General features: G+C 36.3%; 1 protein-coding gene across 1 annotated transcript in view; it reads left to right on the top strand.

Annotated features, from left to right (window-relative positions):
- Lama2 (laminin subunit alpha 2) overlaps positions 1 to 11,499 on the top strand; it is a 668,494-nt gene that overhangs the window by 456,584 nt on the left and 200,411 nt on the right. Inside the window, exon 30 of the mRNA XM_031380750.1 lies at positions 7,777 to 7,901. Coding sequence (XP_031236610.1) covers positions 7,777 to 7,901 — 125 coding nt within the window. The remainder of the gene's footprint in view (positions 1 to 7,776; positions 7,902 to 11,499) is intronic.

Genomic DNA, 11,499 nt, shown 5'->3' with positions numbered 1-11,499 from the left:
GGGACTCAACCACCAACCAAAGAGTACACATGGTGGGACTCATGGCTCCAGCAGCATATGTATAGTAGCAGATGGCCAAGTCAGACATCAATGGGAGGAGAGAGAGGACCTTGGCCCTGTGAAGATTCTATGCCCCAATCTAGGGGAATGCCAGGGTGAGGAAGCAGGAGAGGGTGGGGTGGTAAGCAGGGGGAAAAGGGGTTTGTTTTTGTTTTTGTTTTTGCTTTTTTATTTTATTTTATTTCATTATTTTTTTAGAGGGGAACCTGGGAAAGGAGATATTGTATGACGTGTAAATAAAGAAAACACCTAATTAAAAAAGAGTTCTTCTGTGCATAGTGTTTATAACTAGAGATGAGTACTGAGAGGATATTAATAATATAGACTTTCCTTGAATTCCCAAAATAATTAATATTTGCTTTTGATGTCATAGTCTTATTTTCTGCTTGTCTGTAAATTTCAACAGATAATTTGGGGGAAGGACTCAACTCATAAGTTAAATGCATGATTCTTATGTAGTTTTAAATGGTTACATTTGCTTCAAATGATTGATTTAAACACACTCCTAAATGAGAGTTTAATTTCACTTTTACTAGACAAAAGTTACTGTCCTTTTCCTGTTTTATTTTGTTTTTTGGGTTTTCTTTTTTTTTTTTTTTTTTTTTTTTTTTTTTTTTTTTGGTTTTTTGTTTTTGGTTGCTGTTCAACTGGTGAATAGTTTTCTGCCTCAGTAAGAGTATATTTTCTAAGAATCCTGAGATGAAGTAAGAAACAAATACTTCCATCAAACACACAGAGTTATATATAAATTGTTATGCGTTGAATTTTTATATTGTCCTTAGGGGAACTTTTGAAGTTAGACAACTTTATTTATCTTAGAAGCAGGCTTCTGAGGCAAATAGGAAACAACTATTATTATAACATCATGGTGGAATCAAGGAGGCAGAAGCACACTGATTTCTCTTCTGCTAGACTCCAGCTGTTTTAGTTAGGCTAGTTAGGCTTTTTTTTTTTTTTTTTTTTTTTTTTTTTTTTTTAGTTTTTCAAGACAGGGATTCTCTGTATACCGCTGGCTGTCCTGGAGCCTACTCTGTAGACCAGGCTGGCTTTGAACTCAGAAATCTGCTTGCCTCTGCCCTCCAAGTGCTGGGATTAAAGTTATGTGCCACCACTGCCCAGCCTAGGGTAGGGTTTCTACTGCTGTTGAAGAGATACCATGGCCAAGGCATCTCTATAAAGGCAAACATTTAATCAGGGTTGGCTTACAATTTAAGAGGTTTAGTCCATTATTATCTCAGCAGAAAGCATGCCAGTGTCCAGGCAGACATCAGAAACTAAGAGTTCTGCATCCTGATCCAAGTGCAGCCAGGAGAGGACTCTTTCAAGCACCTAGGAGAAGGATATCAAAGCCTGCCACGATAATGACACACTTCATCCAAAAAGGCCACTCCTACTCCAATGAGGCCACACTTCCAGATAGTAACACTGGCATGTTCAAACCAGCACACTAGCTTAAACATATATATGTTTAAAGATGTCTCTGCCTCCCAAGTGCTGAGATTAAAGGCATGCACCACCACTGCCTGGCCTTCAGAGAATTTTTATACAGACTCAATAAAATATTAAAATGAATAGCTTAAAACATGATTTAGCCAGTGGTTGACTTCATAAAAGCAGTTAAATGGGGCTCAGTGTCTAAGAAAATTTGCTGCTTTTCCAGAGTATCCAGGTTCAGGCCCCAGAACTCAAATGGCAGCGAACAGCTACCTGTAATTCCAGTTCTAAAGGATCTAACACAGTCTCAATGACTCCAAGAGTCCACATACTCCTGATACTCCATGAGTGTCACGTGATGCACATACATACATGCAAGCAAAACACTCACATAAAGTAGAGCTAAAATAAAATCAAAAGTCATTTTAAGTGGCACTGATAATTATCACATTATCCTTTATTTGTAGTCTACAATATGAACTAACTAGTACCCTCAGAGCTCCCAGGGTCTCAACCACCAACCAAGGACTGCACATGGAGGGGTCTGATTGTTCTGGCAGCATGTGTATAGTAGAGGATTGCAATTTGATCATCAATAGGAGGAGAGGAGCTTGGCCCTGTGAAAGTTCTGTGCCCCAGTGTAGGGGAATGCCAGGGCCAATAAGTGGGAGAGGGTGGGGTGGCAGGCATGGGAAGGGGGAGGCAACAGGGGTTTGTTTTTGTTGTTTTTGTTTGTTTCTTTGTTTTTTGGAGGGGAAACTGGGAATGGAGAAATTTACATCTAAATAAAGAAAATATCTAATAAAAAATTAACAGGCTGTTAATTAATAAACAATCACAATCCAAATCATCATTATTGTGTCTAGCACTATGCAAAATTTTCTTAGTTTATTGGAGCTACTACAAGAAAACACCATACAGCAACATAAACAACAAAAACAACAAAAACTTTTTATAATTCTAAAATCTGGACTGTTCATCAAGATATCAGAAACTTTTGTGTCTGCTGTGGACATTTCCAGGTCACAAAGAACAGTATTTTTCAGTGTTTTCACATGGTAGAATGAACAGGGAACTTTTGAAGGACCACAATTTCCAAACAGGATGGTTCAACCCTAACCCTGTTATATCTAACAGATCTCAAAGGGCTATTTCCCAAGACCATCTCATTAGGAGTTAAGACTTCAACAAAAGACCACAATGGCATAGACATTCAACAAACAAATACTAGGCCAAACCCCGTGGGGAGATGGTATTTAGAGATAAGAGCTCATTTATTCTTTTTACTATACTTACTTTTACTGTCCTTTATTCAATAGAAAAATATGGTTAAATAATTCTCCCAGCAAACACTACTGTTTGGCTAGGTTCTTCATAATTCCATATGGCATTTTCAAGAAAGTAGTTTCCTCATCCTTGGTTTGAATAAGTTCTAAACTTTCTGCACTATTTCTTACTACAAATATGCCAGTGGCTGTCACTGACCTTGATAGAACTTGGTTTGCTATGAATGAAAGATTAAAACTGATGAGAAGAAGTAGCTACATGTGAACAGAGAGGCATATATAGGGAATCCTATGAATAAATGGACAGGTAGGTAGAGGGATGCACAGTACACATTCTCACGTAATAATCACCATAACCCTGTCTGTTTTATCTGTCCTATTTTCCACAATATTGAAGATTTAGTTAACTTAATTTTTAAAGGTGTAGTTTGGAAAAATATTTTATTGTGTTAGAATTATAATATAAAAAAATGAAAAATACAAATCCTCTTCACTATTGTCTGACACAACATTAATATCTGTAATTCAACTATAAGTTTCTCTTCAAGAACTAGACATTAATTGGAATCTCTGGTATTTTAAAAATATTGTAAACTTTCCTTAATATATCTAGCAACCTTGCCAAAATATGGATTATTCATATTTTGTAATAGCTTTGAATATTAATGCTTTGAAAATTAGGTAGTCTTTAAAATCTTTGGCTAGGAAGTATAAAAATTGGGCTTTAATTTTATTATAAAATGCTGGTTAGCGACTGAGACGGAGGAACAATGCTTACTTGATTAAATGTTTAAATTTTGAAAGCTCGAGTACATTTTCTTCTATAGAGTAGGCAGAATGTACAGAGGTGATTAAGGGGTCCACATGAAAAATACTCAAGAAATTATGAAAATATAAAATTTTTACCAGGGTAGAAAGCAGTTATAAGTGTCCAGGTTTTATTTTTAGTTTTGTTACTTCACTGTGGTTTATTTTACCAGTTTTCATAAACTGGAGAAAAATAAAAATTGCTCTCTGGAGGTGAAAAAAGGTTCTTTGAGCATAGTGAACATCCAGCCAGTTGGTAAGCTTACTATGCATACAATGTGTGAGGCTTCAGATTCTTGTTCTGCAGTATATTTCAAAACAGGGTGATGAATTATATCTTAAATTCTCTAAAAAAAATGTTAGCTATTTGTGCCCAACTATATGTATATATCAGGACTAGAAACATATAGTAATATATTGGTAATATACTGGTAAAAATACAGGCCACTATACATAGATTTTTCTCATTTATTCTTATAATACATTTATGAGATAAACAGTATCATTTCTCCTTTTATAATAGATTAAGTGATATGAGAGAATTAATAATTTGCTTAAGTCAAAAGCAGTGAAGATGGGATTTGTTGTTCAAATACTGGATTGTTTAAGTAAACAACTGATTCATGTTTTATGATATCCCCACAAACAAAGCTACAAAAAGAATCTGCATGCTCACAGCTGAGAGATTAATGGGATGTATAAATGGCTGCAAAAATGGGCCACATTAAACTCCAGAGACATTGCCAAATGTATGATATACCCTCTGCAGTACAGGTTCAAAGTGTTCCCCAGTGATATTACAGTACATAAAGCTAAAATGGTTCCTAAACTTTGGATGATAGAAAACATGCTAACAGGTGACCTGTTGACCCTCAATTACTAATATGAAACTGACAGAAAAGTTAATTTAGGTCACCTGTCCATTTATTCCTCTGGCTCTCATTGCCAGTATTTCCAATAGGTCTACCTTGTGTTAGGTACTGGGATATGAAGATGAAAATAATACCAGCCTATCATATTAATCCACATGATATAGATGTGATCATTGGATTGCAGATATTACTAGGTACCCATAGGACACTGATGAGTCTACAAGCTCCAGAAATCAAGGATGGAGGAAGTCTTAATGTGAATGCAAATCTGGGCAGCACACAAGTAACCCCTCCCCCATGCTTTAAAGGAAACTCTTGAGTAACCAGGATTGTTAACAGCTCTGCTTATAAGGAGGGATCTGGGAGACAATGTTAGGTATTTGAGCATCTCTCTGGGAAATGAGAATTGAACTTCATCTGTCAAACTTTAGAAGGCAGAACTCAGAAATCAGATTGCGACCTTAAGACGAGAATGAAGCAAATGAAATGTTTACATGGCACAAGGAAGATTTTATTTCTTACAGTCGTGTAAGATGGAGAGGCCTGCCTTACGAGAACTGTGTATTTTGTGATACTGAAAGGAAAAGTTAGAAAATGTCCTTTCAGGGTAAGCTTATGTTCAGTTCCTCCTCACCTTAAGTCTGAAATGCTACAAAGTTGGGTTATGTTCATTGGGTAGTATAGAAGACATACGAACTACCTATAATCCAGGGTGCAAGGCAAGCAAGCAAATTTCACATATTCTAATGTACTAATGAAAAAATACTAATGTGTAACTTCTGTGTATGTGTTTAAATTTATTAAACATATACAGTATATAAATCTCCCTATGGGAAATTTTCTATGTAAGGGAAAATACTAGGCATCCTTGTTGCCGGCCAGCGGCAACAATAAGATCAGGTTATCTGAAATATGGAGTCAGGAGGAAATTGGCTAGCCATAATATTACCTTAGTCCACGTGGAAAGATCAAAATTAGACAGTAGTCAAGTGTGATCACTCAGCCATCTTGGATTTAATAATAATCTCTTTGTTATAAGCCAACAAGTAGAATAGGTGAGGCAAAACCCCTTCCCCAAGTTTGTCAGCATATAGGCCCAATCAGCAGCTTCTTTAGTCTCTGTAGAGGCGGGACTTCCGATGTAACTGGAACCAGGAGCGAGGCATGGCAAATAGCAGGAGGTGGACAGAGAGGTGTGGTTATGAGAGGCAGGCAGGGTCTGAAGAATCAGCCCTCAAGCCAGGAGGGTTACACATCCTGTTTCAAAACATATGAAAGAGCTGTGTCGCGAGTTTCCAAAATAGCCTTACAGTTTATATGCTTTGTTTATGGAACATTTTATTTCCACATTTTATGAAAATATGGGTATCCATAGTTTATAGACATTTTATTCACTTAGCCAAGTATAGCATGTTAGTGTATCTGTGAAAATTCAATAATTCAGAAAAGGTTTAAATATGTTAAATGAAAATTTCAGATTGAAGAAAATTAAAAACACAGTTTGGGGGCCTTTGTATTTTTAGCAGTGTTCATTATATTTAAGCAACTGATTTCACTTGTTAGTATTATATTTACATTATATATAAAAAATTATTTTGTTGCAAAGGCCAAAATGCTGAAGACTATTATGGAAGAATTTGTCTTTGGGGCATTATTATTTCTGCAATTAGAAAATGGGATCTTAATGCCTTCCCTAGGAAATGCATTCTCTTCAATGGCTTGTTAGATAATTTGAGACAAAAATCCATATGCAATTATTCTATTTGAGAATCATTGTCTCAGAATGCTACCATGAAGTATGGAATGCCTTTGACTGCTAAGATTTGTAGATTCCTCTGCATAGTTGGGAAAAGGAGAGTTGTGTAATTTAACTAACTCAGCATCACAATGCATCAAGTCATTTTGTCCTGTTTACTTTTCCACATTTGTGAGATATGGTACCTGTTCTTTTCCATATTAAAAATCTTGACCCATCTCATCCCTCTTGCCTAGAACATGAGCTTGTTAATTTAGACATTTAGAATAATTGCATGCTGGTGGTGTTTCATTTATTGTGTTGCGCTAGATAGGAGGAGCTGTTAAGCCATGTTTTAGGACACCAAGGAATGTGGTAAAGAGAAAAGGATATTTGATATGGGTTCAAATGAGCTATACAAGAAAGAAGATGAAATGACATTGACTGAGCACAGGGTTTACAAATGAAAAGTCCCAGGGGTAAGGGAGGAGCACACCTAAGTAGGGCCATTCAGGTGCTCTCTGAAGGTTAGTTCCATGTACACAGGCAGCACTGGCTGGAGAGGGAGCATACATTTGCATATATCTTGTTACTGCAGGATTTCAGTATTTCTCTTAGCATATTAAGGAGTAAGTCATTGCTCTGACTTCTGCAAATCCTGTCTTACAAAACCAACCTGAATTCTCACTCTAAATTCCCTGAATCCCTAAACTCTTACTCTCAATACTGAATCATATTTTTGCTCAACATTATTTGTAGTTGACTTTTGTTGTTGTGATTCCTAATTGTTTTCAAATTCTTAAAGTGGATATAAATTCATCAAGGTAGAATATTATTTATCCTTCTCCTCATTTGAGCACCTCATGGGCACTTTCTTTTACATTCATACTGATTGCTTTTTGTGAAGTATGATTCTACTTGCTGCAGATCTTTATACAGAAACTGTATCTTACTCTGCAGTGTATCTCATTTCTTCATGAAAATGCCTTCAAGCATATAAGTGGAATACCTTTCATTAAACAAAAAGGAAAATTTGACCAGTGGTTACAATGACAAATTGACTCCTCTATAATGGTGAAGAACCATCCACATCTCCCAAGAAATAGATAAATGACATCCAAGATATAAGAAGGCTGACCACTTCCGTGTATGTCGTCTCTCAATATATCTATATTTTCTGCTTTAGTTTGACTTTGGCATCCCCCAAAAGACATGCACCAGAGCTCTGGTTTTATAGTATTTCCCCAAGCTCCTCATAGAACTAAAGTTTGAGATATTATTGAATTTCTATTTGCTAGTTTTGAATAAAAGAACAATGTACACAGAAATTAATTTATATGAAACAGCTCTTATTGATAATGTAACTCCTACACATGCATCAGCTTCTTAAATAAAAATGTATCTCTAAATATTTGTCTCAAGAATTGATCATTGTAATTTGTCTGTCTGGCTGGCTGTACATGTGTATGTGTGTGCGTGTGTGTGTGTGTGTGTACACATGCACATATTGACAGGAAACTGTATGATACAATATATTGTAACTCCATTTACATTGGAAGCATATCTTTGTTTTCTTTTACAGAATTGTCAGCATCACACTGCTGGTGACTTCTGTGAACGCTGTGCCCTGGGCTACTATGGAATTGTCAGAGGATTGCCAAATGACTGTCAACCATGCGCCTGTCCTCTGATTTCACCCAGCAACAAGTAAGACTGATGTGCATAGTTGATGTGCATTTTCCCATGAGTTATCCCATCTGCCTGGCACATGGAGTCTATGGTTTGCCAATAATTTTGAATAGACAAAAATAATCTCAAACCTCAGATATTTTAAAAATGACATAAAAACACAAGTAAAGTCTTTGTGTGTGTATATACTCTATGATTTGTTTCTCTTATAAAACTCTCTTTTAAGTAAATAATACAAAATAAATGTACCTATCAGTATTGACATTTAGTTTGTTGCTAAGACAAATGATGTATGTACAAGCACACATGGTTTTATGAATGCACATGTCTTGTGTGAGTTTTACACTTTATCTGTGATTCACTTGTAAAGGATTGTCTGAGTCTATATCAAACCTTGTTTGTGGCTGTTTCTTCTCATCTTATGTGTTGGATTCAATATTGGGAAATAATTGTCAAAAAAGCAATTGAAAAAATAGCATGATGAAATCAGGGTAATTTACTGTTAAGCTTTTTAAGAAATTGATATTGGCTGAGAGCATAGACCCCTTTTTATTTCAGATGGTTTGAGCATGATACTGTTGAAACACTGACACGGGGAAAGAAATGGTGAAATATCTTCTTTCCATACTGTCTGAACCTTCTGCCTTGATTTACATCTATCATTGCAAACCCCTCAATGTTTTCATTTACCTTTTTGCTAAGACTATGTGTACTTCCTGTTGGATAATTTCTCTACTTCAGTCTCCACATGGTAAAGTCATTTCCCTCTAAGAATTTGCTTTTGAAAAGAAGGCATGATGGTTTGTCTAGCATTAGAATTCTGAACACCCTAGGAATAAAAGATCCATGAAACTAAGAGGATGAAATGAACTTCCACTGGCATACACTCATCCTGTACCCTTGTCATTAGCTTTGTATGCATTCTGAAAACAGTTGCATCCAAATCACCTCCATTTCTTTTTCAAAAGTACAATTTTTTCCAAAGTGTCAAACAGATTGTTATGTACAGTGGCTGTTGATGAAGATGAAATATGAGATTTTCTTGCTCAAGTACAAAATTATAGTTATATGAAATAGAATATTATTTTTTCATTTCCCTTTCCCAGTTCTCCTTGCTATGCCCATGCTTAAACAAAAGAATGCCATTCATTTCATTGTTTATTAAAATGTGAACCATTTAGATTTAAAACAAAATCAGTAATAATTCCCTGTTGTGTATACTATAATACCCACAGCTACAGAGTGCAAAATAGAAATACTGCCACTTCCTAGAGATGCTTCTTATAAAAGTTTGACATTAAAAGAAATGGTAACAGAATTCAAAATCATAAATACCATTCTTTTTTAAAGATGTATTTATTTATTTATTTTATGAATATGAGTGTTCTAGTTGCATGCATACCTGCATGGTGGTTGTGAGTCACCATATGGTTGCTGGGAATTGAACTCAGGACCTCTGGAAGAGCAGACAGCATTTTTAACTGCTGAGCCATCTCTCCAGCCCCAAATATCATCCTTCATTGTAGAATAGTCAAGAACATGTTGAAAGAGGCACTATTATATATAATATATTACCAAGAGTAGATTAGGAAATATATTACCAAGAGTAGACTAGGGATTTTTACAGTTTTAGGTGGTAAGAAATTATATGCTCAAATGCTTTAAAAATGAATCACAGGCATGTTTAAGAGCTAGGTAGCAAAAGGGTTTTGAGTGTCAGGTATATACAGGACTCTGTTATTATTGAAGATGATGGGTTGACAAGGAACATAGAGACTACAATGGAGGAATATTTGAGTGCCAGTCCATGAAGTTACTATTTAACTTTCTATGTTAGTTTAAAATACGCAGGTATACTTTCTTTTCAAAACTGTTAATATGGTCAGAAGCACATTTTAAGAAGCCTGTCATGAGAGACCTGAATGGAAAGAAATGAAACATGCAAAGAGGAAAAGAAATGAGACCAATTAAAAGGCAAGAGATAATGAGACTGGGACTTTAAGTAACAGCCACAAGAGGGCAGCGCTGGGATGAGTGGGGGGACTTCTTATATGCACAACTGGTGACTAACTAGGTGTGAGAATGAGACTGGTAGAAGATGAAAGCTGATGATCTTAGTTAGCCAGCTCACCACCCCCCTACCCCAATGGTGGCACCATGAACTCACACAGGAAATCAGGAAAGAGCTGCTGCTAAGGACAGGTAATTTATGGTTTAAATGGGTTCAAATTGATGTGAAAGGTCTGTCTGAATGGAAATATGCAAATAGCTGCATGGAATGGAAATCTGAAAATTGCAGGAGCAGACGAAGGAAGAAATATGTTAATAAATGAATTAAAGTCAGATTGCATTTCCCAGGCAGACATTCCCCAAGGGGAGCACATAGAATGAAGGCAAAAAATGAACGAACGGTTCTTTAGCTGAGAAGTTCGAATCACTAGAAAATGAATAGCAAATGCAGGAGAAGCCAGAGAGACCAAACCTCAGGCAGCACTGACACGGGTACCAAGGGAGGAGCAAGAGTTAGCAAGCATCCAGCACTGTTCTCTCAGAGGAGGCTGAGCAAACACAGCAGTTTGTAACTCAAAGGGTCACTGTAAGAAGGTTGGCAATAGTGGAAGTCGACTTTAAATAAAAAGAGCCTTAAGCGAAACTGCCAGTTTTAGGAAATTGAAAATATACAATTCCAGCTTGGTTGGTTAGCAGAATCAATAAAATACCTTATTCACATTTTTAAATTTCATAATTTGGTTTGTTTTATTTGAGTATAAATTTTATTCCAAGGAGCCTGAAAAACTTAAAACATCATAGTTATAGCCTCAATGGGACTTGGGCTTTATCAACCACAACTGTAACTAGTCCTGTTAAAATATGATAATCCAGTATGCAAAAGCCAATACATATACACCCAAATATGTGTGAGGTATATCCTACCACTTATTCAATTTTCTTATTGTACATTTTAGAGAAATGCTAGTCAAAAAGACTAAGCTGATTTTATGGGCCACTAATCTCACCAGCTGTAGCTTGGAACAAATTAGCCTAATTAACACAAAAGATCCATGGATGGGAAGAAGGATTAAGAGGCAAAGTAGAAAAATGAGTCAGGGCAAAGACAGGCACTTTTTTCCCACTGTGTAAAAATAGATTCTGAGCTACAGATGGAAGAGGTGAAATGTCTTATTTACATGTTCCATGAGAAAGAAAAGGCAAGGAAGACTCCGTGATGAGTGGCTTGCTGCTACAGCACTAGCCTCTTTATCTCATGTCAAATACCACAAACCTTCAGCAGTGTCACCCAACAACACCATTTACATACCCTTGCCTGCCTAGCTGTGTACAGCCAAGGAAAGGGCAGACCTTTTTATGGTAGTACCAGGAACCCAGGTCAGTCTGTCTTTGTAAGCCATGGCTCACAGCAGCTTTCTGTGTGAGGCTGAGTTTAGAGTTGGTAGCTCATTTCCAAACAAACTTAGAAATCTTTCTTCTCACTAAGGCCTGAGATAATTCATATAAAATTCAGTCCAGTTTTAAGAATCTAGTTTAAGTGGAGGTTAACATGTAGAAAAATGCAAATCGACCCATTCCTTTCTCCTTGTACAAAGCTCAAGTCCAA

Source organism: Mastomys coucha, unplaced genomic scaffold (genome assembly GCF_008632895.1).
Source record: "Mastomys coucha isolate ucsf_1 unplaced genomic scaffold, UCSF_Mcou_1 pScaffold2, whole genome shotgun sequence".
Classification (NCBI taxonomy): Eukaryota; Metazoa; Chordata; class Mammalia; order Rodentia; family Muridae; genus Mastomys; species Mastomys coucha.
Note: the sequence above shows the minus strand (reverse complement) of the source record. Positions and strands in the feature narration are given on the sequence as shown.